Source organism: Anas platyrhynchos, chromosome 2 (genome assembly GCF_047663525.1).
Source record: "Anas platyrhynchos isolate ZD024472 breed Pekin duck chromosome 2, IASCAAS_PekinDuck_T2T, whole genome shotgun sequence".
NCBI lineage: Eukaryota > Metazoa > Chordata > Aves > Anseriformes > Anatidae > Anas > Anas platyrhynchos.
The window spans coordinates 1041065-1065152 of record NC_092588.1 but is presented as its reverse complement, the minus strand read 5'-3'; the positions used below and the strand labels follow the sequence as shown (position 1 = coordinate 1065152).

At 52.1% G+C, this 24088-nt stretch overlaps 7 protein-coding genes across 8 annotated transcripts; 2 read left to right on the top strand and 5 right to left on the bottom strand.

The window, feature by feature from the left end:
- Positions 1-2651: 2651 nt before the first annotated feature.
- On the bottom strand, positions 2652-3554 carry LOC140001790 (feather beta keratin-like). Its single transcript, XM_072034222.1, has 2 exons — positions 3419-3554; positions 2652-3214 (listed from the first exon to the last, which is right to left on the bottom strand). Exons 1-2 carry the CDS (start codon positions 3537-3539, stop codon positions 2865-2867), a joined length of 471 nt encoding a protein of 156 aa, XP_071890323.1. The 5' UTR covers positions 3540-3554; the 3' UTR covers positions 2652-2864.
- A 2103-nt stretch (positions 3555-5657) lies between these two features.
- Positions 5658-5963, bottom strand: LOC140001858 (feather keratin 2-like). Its single transcript, XM_072034520.1, has one exon. The coding sequence runs from the start codon at positions 5961-5963 to the stop codon at positions 5658-5660; it is 306 nt and encodes a 101-aa protein (XP_071890621.1).
- A 2801-nt stretch (positions 5964-8764) lies between these two features.
- Positions 8765-9562, bottom strand: LOC140001795 (feather beta keratin-like). Its single transcript, XM_072034243.1, has 2 exons — positions 9531-9562; positions 8765-9326 (listed from the first exon to the last, which is right to left on the bottom strand). Exon 2 carries the CDS (start codon positions 9304-9306, stop codon positions 8977-8979), a length of 330 nt encoding a protein of 109 aa, XP_071890344.1. The 5' UTR covers positions 9307-9326; positions 9531-9562; the 3' UTR covers positions 8765-8976.
- A 3041-nt stretch (positions 9563-12603) lies between these two features.
- On the bottom strand, positions 12604-16572 carry LOC113842957 (feather beta keratin-like). Of its 2 annotated transcripts, none has more exons than XM_072034236.1 (2): positions 16530-16572; positions 12604-13396 (listed from the first exon to the last, which is right to left on the bottom strand). In XM_072034236.1, exon 2 carries the CDS (start codon positions 13374-13376, stop codon positions 13056-13058), a length of 321 nt encoding a protein of 106 aa, XP_071890337.1. In that variant the 5' UTR covers positions 13377-13396; positions 16530-16572; the 3' UTR covers positions 12604-13055. The 2 variants fall into 2 exon arrangements, with proteins under 2 accessions (XP_071890337.1, XP_071890336.1); XM_072034235.1 differs by lacking the exon at positions 16530-16572 and adding an exon at positions 13601-13736.
- On the bottom strand, positions 15975-16304 carry LOC113842946 (feather beta keratin-like). The gene has a single exon (XM_027452820.3). The coding sequence runs from the start codon at positions 16302-16304 to the stop codon at positions 15975-15977; it is 330 nt and encodes a 109-aa protein (XP_027308621.3).
- A 3204-nt stretch (positions 16573-19776) lies between the features above and the next one.
- Positions 19777-20576, top strand: LOC113842558 (feather beta keratin-like). Its single transcript, XM_027450258.3, has 2 exons — positions 19777-19823; positions 20015-20576. The coding sequence occupies exon 2, from the start codon at positions 20035-20037 to the stop codon at positions 20362-20364; it is 330 nt and encodes a 109-aa protein (XP_027306059.1). The 5' UTR covers positions 19777-19823; positions 20015-20034; the 3' UTR covers positions 20365-20576.
- A 1571-nt stretch (positions 20577-22147) lies between these two features.
- Positions 22148-22945, top strand: LOC113842949 (feather keratin 2-like). Its single transcript, XM_038175611.2, has 2 exons — positions 22148-22188; positions 22393-22945. Exon 2 carries the CDS (start codon positions 22413-22415, stop codon positions 22731-22733), a length of 321 nt encoding a protein of 106 aa, XP_038031539.2. The 5' UTR covers positions 22148-22188; positions 22393-22412; the 3' UTR covers positions 22734-22945.
- The last annotated feature ends 1143 nt before the right edge of the window (positions 22946-24088 follow it).

Sequence of the window (24088 nt, the reverse complement as noted above, 5' to 3'; positions counted from 1 at the left end):
CAGAAGGAGGGGGAGAAAATACAACACAGAGAACTCGAGGTTTGAGATGAGAAAGGTTTAATTAAAGGGAAAGGGAATGGGAAGGAGAAACAGATACAAAAGAAACAATCAGTCCGCGCGGAAGCACAGAGAGAGAGAAAAAAATTATTCTCTACTTCCCATCAGCGAGCGGTGTTCGGCCACGTCCTGGGAAGCAGGGCCTCAAACGCGTAGTGGTTGTTCAGGAGGAACAGCCCCCTCCCCCACGAGAGCCCCCCCTTTTATTGCTGAGTGTGACATCAGGTGTTATGGAATATCCCTTTGGTTGGTTTAGGTCAGCTGCCCCGGCAATGTCCCCTCCCCATCATTTGCCCACCCCCAGCCTGCTGGCTCTTGGGGGCTTAGGAGTCCTGATGCTGTGCCAGCACTACGCAGCAATAGACACAACACTGGAGTGATATCAGTGCTGTTCCAGCTACGAGTGCAGAGCACAGCACTGTGCGGGCTGCTGCAGGGAAAAGGTGACTCCAGCTCAGACAGACCCAACACAGTTGGGCATTCATCCCAACACACCAGCCTGTGACTAGCCCTTGTCTTTTCCGTTGGGTGTGCTTCATTGGTGGCTTGGTGGCCATCTTGCACATAGAGGCTGTATGTGGGAGCAAGTGTATGGGAGCAAGACCCCTGTGTTGTCCCTGGGGCCGCAGTCCAAAGAGGCAGAGAAGAGGTGTTTGCATAGCAGGGTGTTGGAGTCGCGGGCCTGTCTCAGGGCTGACAAGACTAAGTGCATTGGGAGCCCTGCCATGCTTCTTCAAGTGTTGCTTTGGCACCTCCATTGAGCTCCCTGTTCTGTGGCCAGCACAAGGGCTTTGGCCTAATACAGTTTGGTTGGAATCCCTTGGGCTTTCTGTTGAGGCCTGGGAGAGGCTGTGAGATTTGTGAGGGGCAGGGACAGTCATGTGGTTTGTCTGACAGAAGGTCTGGGCCTAAGGTGCTGGGGTGTTCTTTGAGGTGAGTTTCAAGGGGGAATCCTATTTCTCTGCGTGCTGTTCAATGTAGACACAAATGAGGTAGACGTTTCAGAGGGGAGCTGGAGGTGTGCATGCTGCTTGTGGCTCTGCACCTGAGGCCCCAGTGGTCGTGGTTGCATTCTGAGGAGTGGGGAATGGCAAGTGCAGCCCCTGATCTACCAAGGTGACAGTTTTGAAGGGTTTCCCACTGCACCTTGTTGACGAAGATGCTGGGGAGTCTGTGTAACTGGTTATGCAGGAGTACATGGGACCCAACGAGCTACACCTGCAAACACTGAATGTCCCAGGTGATATGTTTGCAATAGCAGTTTCAATTATCTTTGAAAGGTCATGGTGACTGGGAGAGGTTCCTGAAAACTGGAAGAGACTCATCCCACTCTTTTGTTCAAGAACAGATGAAGGGACGAATATCTGGGAAACTGCAGCCTGGTCAGCCTGATATCAGCCTCTGGGAAGGTTCTGAGGAAATCCTCCCTGAATGTATTCTCAAGTACGGAAAAGTGATGGAGAGTAGTCAGCATGGATTTGTAGAGAGCATATCCCATGCGTGACTGCACAGCATCTTCTATGTAGAAGTGACTGATATGCTACCTATATGTAGGACTCTGTGAAAGTCCTTGTTGTGAAGGTGGAGGATCAGAGAGGCACAAAGAACATCGATTATTGGCTTGGCACTATGCAGCAGCAGTTCCCTCTGTAGATGGCTGAAACAGGCCCTTATCAAACATGGGGCAGCTGCTGGATTATTCTCACAGAGGCCTCCCCTGTAGTCCCCACTACCAAAACTTTACCACATAAAAACAGCACAATAGGGGAGGTCTTGTGGCACTTTTTGACCTGATCTTGAACCATGTACTTAAACAGGGTCAAGAAGGAATCATTTTAGGCTGTCTCACCTTGGCAGGAACTTTAAGGATCATCTTACTCCAGCCTTCTGCCGTAGGAAGGGATGTCACCCACCAGATCACATTGGCCAAGGCCAAGTCCAGGCTTGCCTTGAACTCCTCCAGGGATGGGGCATTCAAAGTCTTGTCTTGACAATCTGTTCCAGTGCCTCATCACCCTCACACTGAAGAATTTCCTCCTAATGTCTAGTCTAAATCTATCCTCTTTTAGTTGAAGACCATTACCCCTTCTCCTATCATTATCTACAGGAGTAAAGAGACATTCTCCATCCTTTTTGAAGACCCCTTTAACTATTAAAAGATCTCAAGGAAGGCTCAGCAGAGCCTTCACTTCTCCAGACTGAACATCCCCAGGTCTCTGAGCCTTTCTTTCATATGTGAGGAGCTCAAGGTGGAGCCTCATGAGGACAGAAAAGAGGGGGACAATCAACTCCCTCACTGTGCTGGTTACTGCTCTGTTGATGCAGCACAGGATGCAGTTGGCCTTATGGGCTTCAGGTGTACACTGCTGGGTGCTGTTGAGCCTTTCACCCACCAGAACAACCCAAGTCCTTCTCTGCAAGGCTGCTCTCAATGAGTTCTTGTCCCAGTCTGTACTCCTGTCTGCAATTGCCCTGACCCATGTTCAGCACTTGGACTTGTTGAAACTCATTCACTTTTGATTGGCCTGCTTCTGAAGCCTGTCTAGGTTCCTTTGGATGAAGAGCACTGGGTGAAGAAAGGAGGAGTGTTAGGCTGGCATGCATTAGAACTTTATTGAGGAAGACTCGTGAAAAAGGAATGAGCAAAAGCAGCAGGGCCCTGGTCAGAGGTGCAGGCACAGTGACCATCAGCACCTACGCATTTTGTGTGGAAGGTATTCCCAGAACACGGAGATCAGAGCATCCTCAGTCCATGAAGTTGGTGGCAGGGCATTGTTAGCTGCTGTCGGGGGTCCTGGCGTGGGTCCTTAGCAGGGGTAGCAGGCTCTTCTGCCAGAGAAGCAGCCCAGGCCTCCCAAGCCATAGCCTCCCAAGCCTCCCAGGCCAAAGCCTCCGAAGCCGCCTCCAGAGATGGGCACTCCCTGGGCGCTGAGGTTGCTGCCCACGGCAGCTGATGCGGAGGATCCAACGGCGGTGTTCTGGGGGAAGGAGCTGAGGATGGGTCCTGGCAGGGTGACCACCACGGTGGAAGGCTGGATGGCGACGTGGGAGTCCTCGCACTGCCTGACACAGGGCTCGTTGCAGCTGTTAGCCAGCGGGGTGGGTCCGCAGGGGTTGCAGAGGTTGTAGCAGGACATATCTGTGTTGTGGAGGGTGCCTGGAAGAGAGGGTGTTGGGAAGGTGGAGGGTGTTGGGGCTTTGAGGAGTAGTGCCTATGTAGACAAGGGGAGTGGGGAGGCCTGTGTGTGTGGGGAGCATGGTAGTGGGGAGGTGGTAGGCCTGCTTGGTTTAGGGGCATAACACCTGTGGAGAGATGGGTTCAATGGGGTAGGTGCAGGAGGGGGTCGGGGTTCAGGCTCACCTTGTTGGTCGCAGAGGAGAAGGCGTTGAAAGGAGTGTGTGAGGGAGGAAGGTGCAGGGCCGGCTTTTATGCTGCTCCTTGAGTGCCCGCAGGGCGAGAGAGCCTCTGCACGTGACAACATTTGGCGTGAGCTGCTCTTGCATGCCAAAGCCTGGCAAGTAATGAGGTGGGGTGTGGTGTCCTTCCCACAACTTGACCTTCTCATTTCCTCCTGTTTGGACATGGTGTTGGGTCCTGACGGCACCTTCAAAGTGAGGGAATAAGAGGCTGGAGAATTTCTTTGAAAGTTGCACAGGAGGTCTGGTGTATGCTGTGGCCAAAGACTGGTTGAGGTGCGGTGTCATGAGTGAGGTCTTTGCGTGGCATTCCTTTGGTGTGGCCCAGCCACACTGGGCTTTGTGGCTGTAGGCAAGTCATTGGAGTGGAGAGCATTGGGCATAGAAGAGGATGCTATGAAAAGAAGGAATGAGAGATGAGTAGGTCCTACACTAGCCATGTTTCCTGACTTTTCCATGTTTCCTCTTTTCCTCCAAAGCTGAAGTCCCCAGAGAACAAAAGGATTGACACCCTGCTTGATGGGATTTCTCAGGCTGGGTGGGGTGGTCTGTGAGCGGCCCAGAGGTTCATGAAAGGCAGGGGACAAGATGGACTATGAGAAAGGGCCAGCTGGTAGCCATCATATAACTGGGGATGATATTTGGGATTTGTGTCAAGGGGGAAATCTATTTCTCTGCCCAGTGTTTAATTTTCTGGAAGATGATTTGGACATTTCAGACAGAAACTGGAGGCATGCGAGCTAAACCTGCAAAGGGTGAATGAACATCAAGGCCTTCCACTGGTTAGCCAAGGTGAGTGTTTCGTGGGCTGTCTCTCAGGTGAGTAGTGCACGTTGCCGAGGAAGATGGAGAAGCTGAGCCACTGGATGTACTGAAGTGCACAGGACTTGTCAGGTTGCACCTACAAATGCTGAGAGTCCTGGCAGATATCTTCACAAGGCTACTTTCATCTTTCTTTGAAAGTTGATGGCAACTGGGTTCCAGAAGTCTGGAAGAGGTTCATCCCACTGTGATGTTCAACAGATGCAGAAGAAAGGTGTGGGGAACTGCAGGCTCGTCACTTTGTGATCGGACGCTGTGTACGATCGTGGTGTACAAGAAAGCAGCTGTAGGGTGTGCTAATGAGGGGAAACTGTTTCAGAAGGCATGGGCAAAGGGCTTTAGAATGGTGAAGCTTGTGTTTGGTCACTTGTAGGTCTTGGGTGATGTATTTTAAGGTGTTGTGGCCCTTTTCAACCTATCCAAATGACCTCTAGGATTTTGCCTTTGTGCTGAGGGCAGTGGGAAGAAGAAGGGAAGAGGAAGCACGTCAGGCTGGCATGCTTGAGAACTTGTGGGTCAGCGACGGCACAAAGATGCATCCACATCCACCAGAGTCTTGCAACATATGTGTGGTGTCCGTGTGAGGGTCGACTCTGTTAAATAATACTGGCCTCAATAGAGACCCCAGAGGGACACCACTCGTCCCCAGTCCCCACCTGGGAACCGAGCTGTTGAGCACAACTCTTGGAATATGACCGTGCAGTCAATTCCTTATGTGCTGAGTGGCCCATCATGTCTTTCCTTTTTAGAGCCTAGGAGATATATAAGAGCATTGTCCAAATACTTCTTGAACACCAAGAAGCTTGGGGCCTGAGGGCCACTTGAGCCCTGCTTTTTGTTCTGTTTTCAGGTGAATTTGGAAGAGCGTTGGGAGAAGAAATAATGAAGAGGCATCTGAGGATTTGGGATGCAGATTCATTTTATTGAGGAAAACATGAAACAGAGGGAGCTTCAAGTGGAAGATGCACATTCTGAGGTGGCTGGAGGATGACCACTAACCTATGTCCTTGCATACGGCGGATTTTCCCAGAGCCCTTAGGTCTCCCTACCCATGGTGGGAGCAGCCCTAGAAAGGTTCCCAAGGGACTATGCTAGTGAGCAAGGCATTGCAGCAGAGAACACTGGTGGTAGGTGGTGGTGCTATGGAAAGGAGAAAGACGAAGAAAGAAGGGGGTGTGTTGGCCATGTTTCCTGACAGCAAGGGCTGTCCCATACCTTGCTTGCTTGCTTTGTTGTGCCATGGAATGACGAGCTGTGGCTTGTCAGCTCGTATGCCATAGACAGCACGGAATTGGTTCCTCAGACTGAGAGCTGGCTGGCATGGTGTTGGAGGCTACTGTCAGGGATATTGGCATGGGTCCTTAGCAGGGGTAGCAGGCTCTTCCACCAGAGATGCAGCCCAGGCCTCCAAGGCCAAAGCCTCCGAAGCCGCCTCCAGAGATGGGCACTCCCTGGGTGCTGAGGTTGCTGCCCACGGCAGCTGATGCGGAGGATCCAACGGCGGTGTTCTGGGGGAAGGAGCTGAGGATGGGTCCTGGCAGGGTGACCAGCACGGTAGGAGGCTGGATGACAACGTGGGAGTCCTCGCACTGCCTGACACAGGGCTCGTTGCAGCTGTTAGCCAGCGGGGTGGGTCCGCAGGGGCGGCAGATGTCGTAGCAGGACATGTCTGTGGTGTGGAGGGTGCCTGGAAGAGAGAGTATTGTAAAGTCGGAGGGTGTTGGTGGCATGAAGAGCAGTGCTGGGGTAGGCCAAGGGAGTGGAAAGGCCCAGAGTGGGGCTATGGAGAGCCTGGTGGTTGGGAGGTGGAAGGGCTGTTGAGGCTGGGGACAGAAGGTTTGTGGAGAGATGGACAAGTTGTGGTGGGTGAAGGAGCAGAGCAGAGTTCAGACTCACCTTCTTGGGTGCAGGGGAGAAGTCGTCAGGAGAAGTGTGTGAGGGTGCGAGGTGCAGGGCCGGCTTTTATGCTGGTCCCGAGTATCCGTGAGGCGAGAGAGCCTTTGCGCATGACAGTATTTGGCGTCAGCTGCTCTTGCATGCCACAACCCCTCAAGTAATGAGGTGGGGTGTGATCTCCCCACAATGGTCCAACTTCATTTCTTCCTGTTCAGGATGTTGGAAGTGGCGGAACATTTCAAGTGAGAGTATTAAAGACCGAAGGATAGCTTTTGAAGGTTCATGTAGGGGTGGATAGATGTTGCATTGAAGACATGGGAGAGGTGCATTGTTGTCCGTGAGGTCATGGTTTGGCACTCATGAGGTGTGGTCATTGGCTTTTTTGTGAGGAGGAGGTCCCCTTGTTGGCATCCCCCGTAGGTTGGCCAGTGCTTCTGAGGTATGTTGGGCATTCATCCCAACACACCAGCCTGTGACTAGCCCTTGTCTTTTCCGTTGGGTGTGCTTCATTGGTGGCTTGGTGGCCATCTTGCACATAGAGGCTGTATGTGGGAGCAAGTGTATGGGAGCAAGACCCCTGTGTTGTCCCTGGGGCCGCAGTCCAAAGAGGCAGAGAAGAGGTGTTTGCATAGCAGGGTGTTGGAGTCGCGGGCCTGTCTCAGGGCTGACAAGACTAAGTGCATTGGGAGCCCTGCCATGCTTCTTCAAGTGTTGCTTTGGCACCTCCATTGAGCTCCCTTTTCTGTGGCCAGCACAAGGGCTTTGGCCTAATACAGTTTGGTTGGAATCCCTTGGGCTTTCTGTTGAGGCCTGGGAGAGGCTGTGAGATTTGTGAGGGGCAGGGACAGACATGTGGTTTGTCTGACAGAAGGTCTGGGCCTAAGGTGCTGGGGTGTTCTTTGAGGTGAGTTTCAAGGGGGAATCCTATTTCTCTGCGTGCTGTTCAATGTAGACACAAATGAGGTAGACGTTTCAGAGGGGAGCTGGAGGTGTGCATGCTGCTTGTGGCTCTGCACCTGAGGCCCCAGTGGTCGTGGTTGCATTCTGAGGAGTGGGGAATGGCAAGTGCAGCCCCTGATCTACCAAGGTGACAGTTTTGAAGGGTTTCCCACTGCACCTTGTTGACGAAGATGCTGGGGAGTCTGTGTAACTGGTTATGCAGGAGTACATGGGACCCAACGAGCTACACCTGCAAACACTGAATGTCCCAGGTGATATGTTTGCAATAGCAGTTTCAGTTATCTTTGAAAGGTCATGGTGACTGGGAGAGGTTCCTGAAAACTGGAAGAGACTCATCCCACTCTTTTGTTCAAGAATAGATGAAGGGACAAATATCTGGGAAACTGCAGCCTGGTCAGCCTGATATCAGCCTCTGGGAAGGTTCTGAGGAAATCCTCCCTGAATGTATTCTCAAGTACGGAAAAGTGATGGAGAGTAGTCAGCATGGATTTATATAGAGCATATCCAATGTGTGCCTACACAGCATCTTCTACGCAGAAGTGACTGACGGCCTACCTATATGTAGGACTCTGTGATAGTGTTTGTTGTGAGGGTGGAGGATCAGAGAGGCACAAACAACACCGATTATTGGCTCGGTACTATGCAGCATCAGGTCCCTTTGTAGATGGCTGAAACAGGCCCTTATCAAACATGGGGCAGCTGCTGGATTATTCTCACAGAGGCCTCCCCTACACTCCCCACTACCAAAACTTTGCCACATAAAACCAGCACAATAGAGGAGGTCTTGTGGCACTTTTTGACCTGATTAGAACCATGTTCTTAAACAGGGTCAAGAAGGAATCATTTTAGGCTGTTTCACCGTGGATGGAACTTTAAGGATCATCTTACTCCAGCCTTCTGCCATAGGAAGGGATGTCACCCACCAGATCACGTTGGTCAAGGCCCATTCCAGGCTGGCCTTGAACTCCTCCAGGGATGGGGCATTCAAAGTCTTGTCTTGACAACCTGTCCCAGTGCCTCATCACCCTCACACTGAAGAATTTCCTCCTAATGTCTAGTCTAAATCTATCCTCTTTTAGTTGAAGACCATTCCCTCCTTGTCCTATCGTTATCTACACGAGTAAAGAGACATTCTCCATCCTTTTTGAAGACCCCTTTAACTACTGAAAAGCCTCAAGGAAGCCTCCGCAGAGCCTTCATTTCTCCAGGCTGAGCATCCCCAGCTCTCTGAGCCTTTCTTTCATATGTGAGGAGCTCAAGGTGGAGCCTCACGAGAACAGTAAATTTGGGGACAATCAACTCCCTCACTATGCTGATTACTGCTCTGTTGATGCAGCACTGCATGCAGTTGGCCTTCTGGGCTGCAGGCATGCATTGGTGGATCCTATTGAGCCTTTCATTCACCAGAACAACCCAAGTCCTTCTCTGCAGGGATGCTCTCAATGAGTTCTTCTCCCAGTCTGTACTCCTGTCTGAAATTGCCCCAAAACATGTGCAGCACCTTGCACTTGGACTTGTTGAACCTCATGTGGTTCATATGGGCCTTCTTTTCCAGCCTGTCCATATCCCTTTGAATGAAGAGCATTGTGTGAAGAAAGGAGGAGTATCAGGCTGGCATGCATTAGAACTTTATTGAGGAAGACTCATGAAAAGGAAGGAGCACAAGCAGCAGGGCCCTGGTCAGAGGTGCAGGCACAGTGACCATCAGCAGCTGTGCATTTTGTGTGGAAGGTATTCCCAGAGCACGGAGATCAGAGCATCCTCAGTCGATGAAGTTGGTTGCAGGGCATTGTTAGCTGCTGTCAGGGGTCCTGGCGTGGGTCCTTAGCAGGGGTAGCAGACTCTTCTGCCAGAGAAGCAGCCCAGGCCTCCCAAGCCATAGCCTCCCAAGCCTCCCAGGCCAAAGCCTCCGAAGCCGCCTCCAGAGATGGGCACTCCCTGGGCGCTGAGGTTGCTGCCCACGGCAGCTGATGCGGAGGATCCAACGGCGGTGTTCTGGGGGAAGGAGCTGAGGATGGGTCCTGGCAGGGTGACCAGCACGGTGGAAGGCTGGATGGCGACGTGGGAGTCCTCGCACTGCCTGACACAGGGCTCGTTGCAGCTGTTAGCCAGCGGGGTGGGTCCGCAGGGGTTGCAGAGGTTGTAGCAGGACATGTCTGTGTTGTGGAGGGTGCCTGGAAGAGAGGGTGTTGGGAAGATGGAGGGTGTTGGGGCTTTGAGGAGCGGTGCCTATGTAGGCAAGGGGAGTGGGGAGGCCTGTGCTTGTGGGAAGCATAGTGTTGGGGAGGTGGAAGGGCTGCTGGGTTTAGGGGCATAACACCTGTGGAGAGATGGGTTCGATGGGGCGGGTGAAGGAGGGGATTGGGGTTGAGGCTCACCTTGGTCACAGAGGAGAAGGCTTGTGGTGGAGTGTGTGAGGGAGCGAGGTGCAGGGCCAGCTTTTATGCTGGTCCTTGAGTGCCCGCAGGGTGAGAGAGCCTCTGCGCATGACAACATTTAGTGTGAGTTGCTCTTGCATGCCAAAGCGTGGCAAGTAAAGAGGTGGGGTGTGGTGTCCTTCCCACAACTTGACCTTCTCATTTCCTCCTGTTTGGACATGGTGTTAGATCCTGGCGTTACCTTCAAAGTGAGAGAATTAGAGGCTGGAGTCTTTCCTCTGAAAGTGGCATGGGAGGGCAGGTATATGATGTGTCGAAAGGCTGGTAGAGGTGGGGTGTCATGAGTGAGGTCTTTGCATGGCATTCATGTGGTGTGGCCCAGCCATATTGGAAATTGTGGCTGTCAGCAAGTTATTGCAGTGGACAGCATCAGGTATAGAAGCGGGTGCTATGAAAAGAAGGAAGGAGAGGTGAGTAGGTCCTACCCTGTCTGTGTTCTCTGACTTTTCCATGTTTCCTCTTTTCCTCCACATCTGAAGTCCCCAGAGAACACAAGGCTTGACACTCTGCTTGATGGGATTTCTCGAGCTGGGTGGTGTGGTCTGTGAGCAGCCGAGAAGTTCATGAAAGGCAGAGGACAAGATGGACTATGAGAAAGGGCCAACTGGTAGCCATCATATAACTGGGGATGATATTTGGGATTTGTGTCAAGGGGGAAACCTATTTCTCTACCCAGTGTTTAATTTTCTGGAAGATAGTTTGGACATTTCAGACAGAAACTGGAGGCATGCGAGCTAAACCTGCAAAGGGTGAATGAACATCAAGGCCTTCCACTGGTTAGCCAAGGTGAGTGTTTCGTGGGCTGTCTCTCAGGTGAGTAGTGCACGTTGCCGAGGAAGAAGGAGAAGCTGTGCCACTGGATGTACTGAAGTGCACAGGACCTGTCAGGTTGCACCCACAAATGCTGAGAGTCTGTACTGTGTCTGGCTGGGATGTTATCTTCCCCTGCAGCAGCCCATACAGTGCTGTGCTCTGCACTTGTAGCTAGAACAGCAGTGTTATCACTCCAGTGCTGTGTCTACTGCGGAGCAGTGCTGGCACATCAGGACTCTCTCTAACCCTCCTAGGGGGTGGGCAAAAAATTGAGAAGAGAAACATCACCAGGGCAGCTGACTTCGACAAGGCTAAGGGACATTCCATACCATATGATGTCACACTCAGCAATAAAAATGGAAACAGGAAGAAGAGCAGATTGTTGGGCTCTCATTGTGAAAACGTCGGTCCTCCTCCCAGACACCAGCTACGTGTGTTGAGGCCCTGCTTTAAGGTGAGGCCCTGCTTCAAGGATGTGGTCAAGCTTCACTCATTTGAGGGAAGTAGAGAGTAATTTCTTTCCTCTGCACTGCCACAAAGCCTTTATTTATTATTTATTTATTTATTTATTTATTTATTTATTTATTTATTTATTTATTTTCCCTTTCCTCCTCTTTTTTGCCCTTTCCTTTTTTTTTTCCTTTAGTTTAACTGTTTAGTTAATAATTATCTTTCCTTAATATGAATTATCATTAGTTTTTCCCTTTAATTAAATTATTTTTATCTCTACTACTGAGTTGTTCTTCAGTTCTTCCCCTCCTCATCTAAGGAGGGGGAGTGAGAGAGCGGTTGTGGTGTTTAGCTGCCTAGCGCAGTAAAAGCACCACAGAGTCCTGGCTGATATCTTCACAAGGCTTTCAGCTTTCTTTGAAAGTTGATGGCGACTGGGTTCCTGAAGACTGCAAGAGACTCATCCTGCTCCTATGCTGAACAAGATGGAGAAGGAAGGTGTGGGGAACTGCAGGCTGGTTGGCCTGCCATCAGTGTCTGGGAAGGTACTGAACGAAATCTTCTTGGGAAGCATTGCCAAGCACACAAAGGAGAAGAACGTGAAGGGGAGTATTCAGCATGGAGTTAGAGAACTGAAGTCATGCTTGAGCCTTCTCAGTGTCTTCCACATTGAAACAACTCTCCTGGTAGATTAGGGAAGATCCGCGGCTGTTGCTTACGTTGCCTTTAGTAAAGGCTTTGATGCTCCCTCCAATGACATGGTCATTCAGAAACTGAGAAAGTACAGGATTCTTTGAGAAAGAGCCGGTATTGAGGAACTGGTGAGCCCTAGATCCAGCCTCATCCCAGAGGCACAACCCTCATTCCATGACACTGATTGCAGTGTCTTGATGGTATTTGTCGGGGTTGTGGCCAGAAAATACTGATGGGAAAGAGTGTTACTCAGTGTGTGCTGACTTCTGACCCATGCAGAAGTCCCTTAGCTAGCCCAGAGCTTTGGTTGGGCAAGTGAAGGGCTTGTGTCACATGCCAGATGAACAGCAGCAGCCCATTGCTGCTGTTGTCAGTGACATACTTGGTAAGAGAGGTGTCCCTTGTGTCCCTTTAGCTCACCATCCTCAGGGTGAAGAATTTCTTCCTTTTATCTAATCTAAATCTACTCTCTTTTAGGTTAAAGCTGTTAACACTTGTCATATCACTACACGCCCTGATAAAGAGTTCCTCTCCACCTTTCCTGTAGCCTCTTCTAAGTACTAGAGGGCCTCTATACCGTCTCCTGGAGCCTTCTCTTCCCCAGGCTGACCAAGCCCGGCTCTCCCAGCCTGTGTTTGTAGCTGGCAATCCTTTCCTCTAAGTTGTTGGTCACCCCACAGAGCTTGGTGCCATGCACAAACTTGCCGAGGGCCCGCTCAATCCCACCGTGTATGTCAGGGATGAGGAGGTGAAATAAAACTGGTCCCAGGACAGACTCCCATGAGATAACACTCCACCCTGGTCTTTACCTGGGCATAGGGATGTTGGCTGCTTCTCCTTGAATGTGCTCATCCACCCAATGCGTTTTATGCTATGTGGTCCTTCTGTCAAATCTATGACTCTTCTTGTTTTAAAACAACGCTATATGTATGAGTGCTGTCAAGAAGCTCCTTGAACAACAACAGGCTTGGGCCCTGCTGGCCTGCCGAGCCCTGCTTAATGTTGAGTAAATTAGAAGGAGTGTTGGGAGCAGAAAGGAAGAGGAGGCATCACAGGCTGACATGCACAAGAACTTTATTGTGGAAAAAGAGTGCAAAGGTATGAGAGCAGAATGAACCCGTTCTGTGGTGCAAGTAGTGCAACCATCAGGCTGTGTCCCATGGTACAACAGCTTTTCCCAGAGCCCCAAGGTCTTCCTCCACTGCAATAGAATCAACACATGGAAGGTGCTGGGTGGGTTTGTGGCTGTGAGCAAGCCTTTGCAGGGTAGGGTACTGGACATGGAAGATGGTGGTAGGAGTAGAAGGAAATGAGAGAGGATGGGCTGTCCGTGAGCCATGTGTCCAGGCAGCACGGACTGGCCCCCTTCCCTGCTAGAGTGTGGACTGCCATGAGAAGAGCCATGGCTGGTGAGCCCATGTGCTTCGAACAGTGCAGAGGTGCATCCTCAGGCTGAGTTCTGGCTTGCATGGTGTTGCAGGCTTCTGTCAGGGGTGTTGGTATGGGTCCTTAGCAGGGGTAGCAGGCTCTTCCGCCGTTGATGCAGCCCAGGCCTCCCAAGCCAAAGCCTCCAAGGCCAAAGCCTCCGAAGCCGCCTCCAGAGATGGGCACTCCCTGGGCGCTGAGGTTGCTGCCCACGGCAGCTGATGCGGAGGATCCAACGGCGGTGTTCTGGGGGAAGGAGCTGAGGATGGGGCCTGGCAGGGTGACCAGCACGGCAGGAGGCTGGATGACGACGCGGGAGTCCTCGCACTGCCTGACACAGGGCTCGTTGCAGCTGTTAGCCAGCGGGGTGGGTCCGCAGGGGCGGCAGATGTCGTAGCAGGACATGTCTGTGGTGTGGAGGGTGCCTGGAAGACAGGGTGTTGGGAAGGTGGAGGGTGTTGGGGGTGTGAGGAGTGGTGGTGGGGTAGGCCAAGAGAGTGGGGAGGCCTGTGTATGTGGGGAGCATGGTGGTGGGGAGGTGGAAGGGCTGCAAAGTGTGGAGGCAGAGGGCAAGTGGAGAGATAGGGCCGGTGGGGTAGGTGAAGGAGGGGATCGGGGTTCAGGCTCACCTTGTTGGTCACAGTGGAGAAGGCGTCTGGTGGAGTGTGTGAGGGTGCGAGGTGCAGGGCCGGCTTTTATGCTGGTCCCCGAATGCCTGCAGGGCAAGAAACCCTTTGCGCATGACAGCATTTGGCGTGAGCTGCTCTGCAATGCCAAAGCCTGGCAAGTAATGAGGTGAGGTGTGGTGTCCTTCCCACAACGCACCCTTTTAATTTCCTCCTGTTGGGGACATGTCTATTTGGCCTTGGCGGCATCATTTAAGTGAGAGTGGCTCTTTGGATGGATTTGCATGGAGAATGCATTTGAGGGCAGTCAGCAGATGTGGCCAAAGCATGGGAGAGGTGGGGTGTCATGAAGTGAGGTCATGGCGTGTCATTCGTGCAGTGCTGTTTGCAGTTGTATTATATTGAGGAGGGGGCCCTATTTGCTGGCATTGCCATACTGCAGGCTGTTCTGGGCTTCCCAGATATGCTGGGCCTGAGGCACTGGCACATGGTCCCCCTGAACTCAGCTCTGGTGAGGCCGCACCTCGAGTACTGTGTTCAACTTTGGGACCCTCGCTACAAGAAGGACATCGAGGTGCTCGAGCGGGTCCAGAGAAGGGCGACGAAGCTGGTGAGGGGCCTGGAGAACAAGTCCTACGAGGAGCGGCTGAAGGAGCTGGGCTTGTTCAGCCTGGAGAAGAGGAGGCTCAGGGGTGACCTTATTGCTCTTTACAGATACCTTAAAGGAGGCTGTAGCGAGGTGGGGGTTGGCCTGTTCTCCCACGTGCCTGGTGACAGAACGAGGGGGAATGAGCTTAAGTTGCACCAGGGGAGTTTTAGGTTAGATGTTAGGAAGAACTTCTTTACTGAAAGGGTTGTTAGGCACTGGAACGGGCTGCCCAGGGAGGTGGTGGAGTCACCATTCCTGGAAGTCTTTTAAAGACGTTTAGATGTAGAGCTTAGGGATATGGTTTAGTGGGGACTGTTAGCATTAGGTCAGAGGTTGGACTCGATGATCTTGAGGTCTCTTCCAACCTAGAAATTCTGTGATTCTGTGATTTATTTATGATGATGTTACCCCTCTCATTTATAATGTGTAGCCACCAGTAGGTGTAATCTCTTAGGAGTTCAGCAGAGATTTGATTAAGTTCCTCATAATATCCTTCTGGACAAAACGTCAAGCACGCAGCTAGACTAATATCTAATGAGATGGTTGAGCAGATGGCTGATTGGTCAGACTCAAAGTGTAGTTGTAAATGGGGTTACCTGTGCCTGGCAGGGAGTCACTCTGGAGGTTCCTGAGGGCTCCATTTTGAGTAGAGAAACCTCGCACATAGAAGTTGAGAAAGTAGAGGGCCGGGCTATGAGCAACAGCATGAAATTTAACAAGGGCAACTGGCGAATTCCCCATCTGAGACAGGGCAACCTTGGATCTATGTCCAGACTGGGGGAGGAGAGGCTGGAGAATGGACCAGCATGAAAGGACATGGGTCTTGGATGCAGGTAGGGTGACCAAAACCTCATCCTTGTGTGTGGAAGACGTTCCTGGGGCATGGAGATCTTTCTGCCCTGTGATGGGAGCAGTGGAGAGGGAGTTGAGTGAGCAGCAGTGGGGCCTGAGGAACCAGCCTGAAGGTGTGTCAGGGCAGGTTCAGCTTGGATATTAGGGAAAGGCTCCTTCCCAAGAGGGTGGTTTGGCACTGGAATAGGTTCCCCATGCAGATGGCAGAGCCCATCCCTGAAGACCCTACTACCAAAACCTTGCTATGTAAACCCAAAACAGTAAGGGAGTTCTTGTGGCATTTTTCAACCTGCCCTACCTATATCTTGACCTAGCATTTGAGGGGCCTCACAAGGGCAGAGTAGAGGGGGCCAATCACCTCCATCACTATGCTGGACAGTCCTCTGTTGATGCAGCACTGCGTGCAGTTGGCCTTCTGTGCTGCAGGCGTGCATTGGTGGATCCTATTGAGCCTTTCTTCCACCAGAACAACCCAAGTCCTTCTCTGCAGGGCTGCTCTCAATGAGTTCTTCTCCCAGTCTGTACTCCTATCTGCAATTTCCCTGACCCACGTTTAACACTTGGACTTGTTGAACCTCATGTGGTTCACATGGGCCTGCTTCTCCAGCCCGTCCAGGTCCATTTGAATGAAGATTGTTGTGTGAAGAAAGGAGGAGTGTCAGGCTGGCATGCATTAGAACTTTATTGAGGAAGACTCATGAAAAGGAAGGAGCACAAGCTGAAGGGCCCTGGTCAGAGGTGCAAGCACAGTGACCATCAGCACCTACGCATTTTGTGTGGAAGGTACTCCCAGAACACGGAGATCAAAGTATCCTCAGTCCATGAAGTTGATTCCAGGGCATTGTTAGCTGCTGTCGGGGGTCCTGGCGTGGGTCCTTAGCAGGGGTAGCAGGCTCTTCTGCCAGAGAAGCAGCCCAGGCCTCCCAAGCCATAGCCTCCCAAGCCTCCCAGGCCAAAGCCTCCGAAGCCGCCTCCAGAGATGGGCACTCCCTGGGCGCTGAGGTTGCTGCCCACGGCAGCTGATGCGGAGGATCCAACGGCGGTGTTCTGGGGGAAGGAGCTGAGGATGGGTCCTGGCAGGGTGACCACCACGGTGGAAGGCTGGATGGCGACGTGGGAGTCCTCGCACTGCCTGACACAGGGCTCGTTGCAGCTGTTAGCCAGCGGGGTGGGTCCGCAGGGGCGGCAGATGTCGTAGCAGGACATGTCTGTGTTGTGGAGGGTCCCTGGAAGAGAGGGTATTGTGAAGGTGGAGGGTGTTGGGGGCGTGAGGACCAGTGCCTAGGTAGGCAACAGGTTGCGGGGGGGCCTGGGCTTGTGGGGAGCCTGGTGGTTGGGAGGTGCAAGGGCTGCTGGGGCTGGGAGCAGAGACTGTGTGGAGAGATGGGTCTGATGGGTAAGGAGAAGGAGGGGATCGGGGCTAAGGCTCACCTTGTTGGTCACAGGGGAGAAGGCGTCTAGTGGAGTGTGTGAGGGAGCGAGGTGCAGGGCCGGCTTTTATGCTGCTCCTTGAGTGCCCGCAGGGCGAGTGAACCTCTGCGCATGACAATATTTGGCGTGAGCTGCTCTTGCATGCCAAAGCCTGGCAAGTAATGAAGTTGGGGTGTGGTGTCCTTCCCACAACTTGACCTTTTCATTTCCTCCTGTTGAGGACATGGTATTAGATCCTGACGGCACCTTCAAAGTGAGAGTATTAGAGGCTGGCGCATTTCTCTGAAAGTTGCATGGGAGGGCAGGTAGATGATTTGTCGAAAGGCTGGTAGAGGTGCGGTGTCATGAGTGAGGTCTTTGCGTGGCATTCATGTGGTGTGGCCCAACCACATTGGGGTTTGTGGCTGTAGGCAAGTCATTGCAGTGGAGAGCAGAGAGGGGGACAATCAACTCCCTCACTATGCTGATTACTGCTCTGTTGATGCAGCACTGCATGCAGTTGGACTTCTGGGCTTCAGGTGTACATCTGTGGATCCTGTTGAGCCTTTCATTCACCAGAACAACCCAAGTCCTTCTCTGCAGGGCTGCTCTCAATGAGTTCTTCTCCCAGTCTATGTTCCTGTCTGGGATTGCCCCGAACCAGGTGCAGCACCTTGCGCTTGGACTTTCTGAACCTCATTCAGTTCTGATTGGCCTGCTTCTCCAGCCTGTCTAGGTTCCTTTGGATGAAGATTGTTGTGTGAAGAACGGAGGAGTGTCAGGCTGGCATGCATTAGAACTTTTAGATTAGAACTATTGAGGAAGACTCATGAAAAGGATTCTTTGAGAAAGAGCTGCAGTTGAGGATTTGGTGAGCCCAAGATCCAACCTCATTCCAGAGGTTCAACCCTCATTCCATGACACTGATTGCAGTGTCTTGATGGTATTTGTCAGGGGTGGTGGCCAGAAAATCCTAATGGGAAAGAGAGTTACTCAGTGTGTGCTGACTTCTGACCCATGCAGAAGTCCCTTAGCTAGCCCAGACCTTTGGTTGGGCAACTGAAGGGCTTGTGTCACATGCCAGAAGAACAGCAGCAGCCCATTGCTGCTGTTGTCAGTGACATACTTGGTAAGCGAGGTCTTGTGTCCCTTTTCATACACTCCTACAACTCTAGAGGATCTAGACCTGTGAGGCTCTCAGTTCTCAGTGAGTTCTCAGTTTCTAAATGGCCCTGAACTTCTCAGTTTCTGAACTGAGTTTCATAACTTCTCAGTTTCTGAATGACCATGTCATTGGAGGGAGCATCAAAGCTGTTACTAAAGGCAAGGTAAGCAACAGCCACAGCTCTTTCCTCATTTACCAGGAGAGTTATGTCAATGCAGAGGACACTGAGAAGGCTCAAGCATGACTTCAGTTCTCTAACTACATGCTGTAAACTCCCCTTCGCGTTCCTCTCCTTTGAGTGCTTGGCAATGCTTCCCAAGAAGATTTCCTTCTGTACCTTCCCAGAGACTGATGGCAGGCCAACCAGCCTGCAGTTCCCACACCTTCCTTCTCCATCTGTTAAACATCACAGTGGGATGAGTTTCTTGCAGTCTTCAGGAACCCAGTCGCCATCAACTTTCAAAGAAAGCTGAAAGCCTTGTGAAGATATCAGCCAGGACTCTGTGGTGGTTTTACCGCGCTAGGCAGCTAAACACCACAACCTCTCTCTCACTCCCCCTCCTTAGATGAGGAAGGGAAGAAGAAAAGTAAAGAACAACACACAGGTTGAGATAAAGATAGTTTAATTAAAGGGGAAAATAATAATAATAATAAATAAGGAAAGAATATTATTAACTAAACAATCTAACTAAAGTAGAAAAAAAAAAGGAAAGGGGAAAAGGGAGGGGGAAAGGGAAAAAAAAAAAAAGAGAAAAAAATATAAAAATTAAGTCTATGTGGAAGTGCAGAGGAAAGAAATCACTCTCTACTTCCCTCAAATGAGCGATGCTGGACCATGTCCTTGAAGCAGGGCCTCAATGTACGTAGGCCGTGTTCAGGAGGAGAACCGAAGTTATCACAATGAGAGCCCAACACTCGCTCTTCTTTTTGTTTCCATCTTTTATTGCTGAGTGTGACACCACATGGTATGGAATATCCCTTTGGCTGGTTTAAGTCAGCGCCCCAGTGATGTTGCTCTTCTCACTTTTTTGCACACCCCCTAGGAGGGTTAGAGGGAGTCCTGATGTGCCAGCACTGCTCCGCCGTAGACACAGCACTGTAGTGATAACACTGCTGTTCTAGCTACAAGTGCAGAGCACAGCACTGTATGGGCTGCTGCAGGGAAAGGTAACATCCCAGCCAGACACAGTACAAACACTCAGCGTTTGTAGGTGCAACCTGACAGGTCCTGTGCACTTCAGTACATCCAGTGGCAATGCCTCCCTATATTCCAAAGCAACATGCACTACTCACCTGTTGGACAGCCTACAAAACATTCACCTTGGCTAACCAGTTGAATGTCTTCGGAGTTTTCTCTCACATGCACTAGTTCTGCCTCAAATGTCCAAATCATCTTTCAGAAAATCAAACACTGGGCAGAGAAATAGGTTTCCCCCTTGACACAAATTCCAAATATCCCCAATAACGCAATGGCTGCCAGCTGGCCATTTTTCACACTCCCTCTTCTCTTCTGCCTTTCATGAAAATCAGAACCACTCCCAGACTACACGACCCAGCCTGAGAAATCCCATCAAGCTGACTGTCAACGCTAGCATTTTCTCTAGGGACTTTAGGTTTGGAGGAAAGGAGGGGAAGCCTATGCTGTCAAGAAACAAGGCCACTGTAGGACCTATTCACCTCTCATTCCCTCTTTTCATAGCATCCTCTTCTATGCCCAATACTCTCCACTGCAGTGACATGCTCAGAGAGACAAAGCCCAGTGAAGCAGAGCCACACCACATGAACGCTACGCAAAGACCTCACTAATGACACCGCAGCTCATCCAGCCTTTGGCCACATCATCTACTCGCCCTCCCATGCACCTTTCAGAGAAATGCTCCAGCCTCTAATTCTCTCACTTTGAAGGTTCTGTCAGCATCTAACACTATGTCCTCAACAGGAGGACATGAAAAGGTCAAGTTGTGGGAAGGACACCACACCCCACCTCATTACTTGCCAGGCTTGGGCATGCAAGAGCAGCTCACGCCAAATGTTGTCATGCGCAAAAGATCTCTCGCCCTGCAGGCACTCATGGACCAGCATAAAAGCCGGCCCTGCACCTTCCTCCCTCACACACTCCTTCCAACGCCTTCTCCCCTGTGACCAACAAGGTGAGTCTGAACCCCGATCTCCTCCTTCATTCACCTCCCCACATGCTCTCTACCCCCAGCCGCAGCAGCCCTTCTGCCTCCCCAACACCATGCTCTCATAAAATCCCAGGTCTCCCTGCTCCCCTTGCCTACCTAGGCACCGCTCCACAAAACCACAACACCCTCCACCTTCCCAACACCCTCTCTTCCAGGCACCCTCCACACCACAGACATGTCCTGCTACGACATCTGCCGCCCCTGCGGACCCACCCCGCTGGCTAACAGCTGCAACGAGCCCTGTGTCAGGCAGTGCGAGGACTCCCACGTCGCCATCCAGCCTTCCACCGTGGTGGTCACCCTGCCAGGACCCATCCTCAGCTCCTTCCCCCAGAACACCGCCGTTGGATCCTCCGCATCAGCTGCCGTGGGCAGCAACCTCAGTGCCCAGGGAGTGCCCATCTCTGGAGGCGGCTTCGGAGGCTTTGGCCTGGGAGGCTTGGGAGGCTATGGCTTGGGAGGCCTGGGCTGCTTCTCTGGCAGAAGAGCCTGCTACCCCTGCTAAGGACCCACGCCAGGACCCCTGACAGCAGCTAACAATGCCCTGCAACCAACTTCATCGACTGAGGATGCTCTGATCTCTGTGCTCTGGGAATACCTTCCACACAAAATGCGTAGGTGCTGATGGTCACTGTGCCTGCACCTCTGACCAGGGCCCTGCTTCTTGTGCTCCTTCCTTTTCATGAGTCTTCCTCAATAAAGTTCTAATGCATGCCAGCCTGACACTCCTCCTTTCTTCACACAACAATCTTCATTCAAAGGGACCTGGACGGGCTGGAGAAGCAGGCCCATGTGAACCACATGAGGTTCAACAAGTCCAAGTGTTAAACGTGGGTCAGGGCAATCCCAGACAGGAGTACAGACTGGGAGAAGAACTCATTGAGAGCAGCCCTGCAGAGAAGGACTTGGGTTGTTCTGGTGGATGAAAGGCTCAACAGGATCCAGCAATGCATGCCTGCAGCCCAGACGGCCAACTGCACGCAGTGCTGCATCAACAGAGGACTGTCCAGCATAGTGAGGGAGGTGATTGGCCCCCTCTACTCTGCCCTTGTGAGGCCCCTCAAATGCTAGGTCAAGATATAGGTAGGGCAGGTCAAAAAATGCCACAAGAACTCCCCTACTGTTTTGGGTTTACATGGCAAGGTTTTGGTAGTAGGCTCTGCAGGGATGGGCTCTTCCGTCTGCATGGGGAACCTATTCCAGTGCCAAACCACCCTCTTGGGAAGGAGCCTTTCCCTAATATCCAAGCTGAACCTGCCCTGACACAGCTTCAGGCTGGTCCCTCGGGCCCCACTGCTGCTCACTCAACTCCCTCTCCACTGCTCCCATAACAGGGCAGAAAGATCTCCATGCCCCAGGAACGTCTTCCACACACAAGGATGAGGTTTTGGTCACCCTACCTGCATCCAAGACCCATTTCCTTTCATGCTGGTCCATTCTCCAGCCTCTCCTCCCCCAGTCTGGACATAGATCCAAGGTTGCCCTGTCTCAGATGGGGAATTCGCCAGTTGCCCTTCTTCAATTTCATGCTGTTGCTCATAGCCCAGCCCTCTAATTTCTCAACATCTATGTGCGCGGCTTCTCTACTCAAAATGGAGCCCTCGGGAACTCTCACAGTGACTCCCTGCCAGGCACAGGTAACCCCATTTACAACTACACTTTGAGTCTGACCAAACGGCAAACTGCTGAACCATCTCATTAGATATTAGTCTAGCTGCGTGCTTGACGTTTTGTCCAGAAGGATATTATGAGGAATTTAATCAAATCTCAGATGAACTCCTAAGAGATTACACCTCCTGGTGGCTACACATGATAAATGAGAAGGGTAACATCAGCATAAATAAGTATTCCTGTGCCTCAAGCCCAGCACATCTGGGAAGCCCAGACCGGCCTGCAGTATGGCGATGCCAGCAAATAGGGCCCCCTCCTCACAACAATACAGCCGCAAACCACAACACACGAATGACACGCCACGACCTCACTTCATGACACCCCACCTCTCCCATGCTTAAGCTGCATCTGCCGACTGCCCTCAAATGCACTCTCCATGCAAATCCACCCAAAGAGCCACTCTCACTTAAAAGATGCCACCAAGGCAAATAGACATGTCCTCAACAGGAGGAAATTAAAAGGGTGCGTTGTGGGAAGGACACCACACCTCACCTCATTACTTGCCAGGCTTTGGCATTTCAGAGCAGCTCATGCCAAATGCAGTCATTCACAAAGGGTTTCTTGCCCCAAAGGCACTCAAGGACCAGCATAAAAGCCGGCTGCACATGTAGCACCCTCACACACTCCTCCAGAGGCCTTCTCCCCTGTGACCAACAAGGTGAGCCTGAACCCCGACCCCCTCCTTCACCTACCCCACCGGCCCTATCTCTCCACTTGCCCTCTGCCTCCACACTTAGCAGCCCTTCCACCTCCCCACCACCATGCTCCCCACAAACACAGGCCTCCCCACTCTCTTAGCCTTCCCTGCCACCACTCCTCACGCCCCCAGCACCTTCCACCTTCCCAACACCCTCTCTTCCAGGCACCCTCCACACCACAGACATGTCCTGCTACGACATCTGCCGCCCCTGCGGACCCACCCCGCTGGCTAACAGCTGCAACGAGCCCTGTGTCAGGCAGTGCGAGGACTCCCGCGTCGTCATCCAGCCTCCTGCCGTGCTGGTCACCCTGCCAGGACCCATCCTCAGCTCCTTCCCCCAGAACACCGCCGTTGGATCCTCCACATCAGCTGCCGTGGGCAGCAACCTCAGCGCCCAGGGAGTGCCCATCTCTGGAGGCGGCTTCGGAGGCTTTGGCCTGGGAGGCTATGGCTTGGGAGGCCTGGGCTGCTTCTCTGGCAGAAGAGCCTGCTACCCCTGCTAAGGACCCACGCCAGGACCCCTGACAGCAGCTAACAATGCCCTGCAACCAACTTCATGGACTGAGGATGCTCTGATCAACGTGCTCTGGGAATACCTTCCACACAACATGCGTAGGTGCTGATGGTCACTGTGCTTGCACCTCTGACCAGGGCCCTGCTGCTTGTGCTCCTTCCTTTTCATGAGTCTTCCTCAATAAAGTTCTAATGCATGCCAGCCTGACACTCCTCCTTTCTTCACCCAATGCTCTTCATCCAAAGGAACCTAGACAGGCTGGAGAAGCAGGCCAAACAGAACTGCATGAGGTTGAACAAGTCCAAATGCAGCGTGCTGCAACTGGGTCAGGGCAATCCCAGACAGGAGTGCAGACTGGGAGAAGAACTCGTTGAGAGCAGCCCTGCAGAGAAGGACTTGGGTTGTTCTGGTGGATGAAAGGTTTGAACAGGACCCAGGAGTGCACGAGTGCAGCCCACAAAGCCCACAGCATCCTGGGCTGCATCAACAGAGGTGTGACCTTCAGGTCAAGGGAGGTGATTGTTCCCCTCTACTCTGCCCTTATGAGGCCCCACATGGAGTACTACCTGAAGCTTTATGGCCCACAGCACAAGGGCGAATGGTCTCCAAATAAAGAGGATAGATTTAGACTAGACATTAGGAGGAAATTCTTCAGTGTGAGGGTTGTGAGGCACTGGAACAGGGTGCCAAGAGAAGTAGTAGATGGCCCATCTCTGGAGGTGTTCAAGGCCAGGCTACATGGGGCCTTGGCCAGACTGATCTGGTGGGTGCCATGCCTGCCTATGGCAGGGCTTTGGAGTTAGGAGATCCTTATATTCCCTTCCAAGACAAGCCATTCTGTGATTCTATGATGATTCCCACTTCACCCTGTACAAATGCAGGAGAGAAGAGGCAGCGGCCCGTGGAGAGCCCCTGCAGGAATAGGCCCCTGGGACAGAGCTGCAGGTTGTGGAGAGGAGCCCACGCAGGAGCAGGGGATCTGGGGAGAGCTGCTCCCTGTGGAGGACCCATGCTGGAGCAGTTTGCTCCTGATATATGAACCCTGTGGTACGGAGTCATATTGAAGCTGTTCTTGAAGAGCTGCTGCCTGTGGGAAGCCCACATAGGCTCGGTTCGGGAAGGATGGCGTCCTGTGGGAAGGACCCTTGTGGAGCAGGCACAGAGAGGGACTATGAAGGAACGGCAGACATGAAGCAACAAGAACTGACTGCAGCCCACATTGGTCCTTCCCCTACGCCGCTCAAGTGGAGGAGGTGGAATGGGGTAGATGAAGTAGATATCTTTAGTTTGTTTGTGTTTTGCTTCTTTCTCACTGCTCTAGCTTGTTAGTAATAGATAACATGT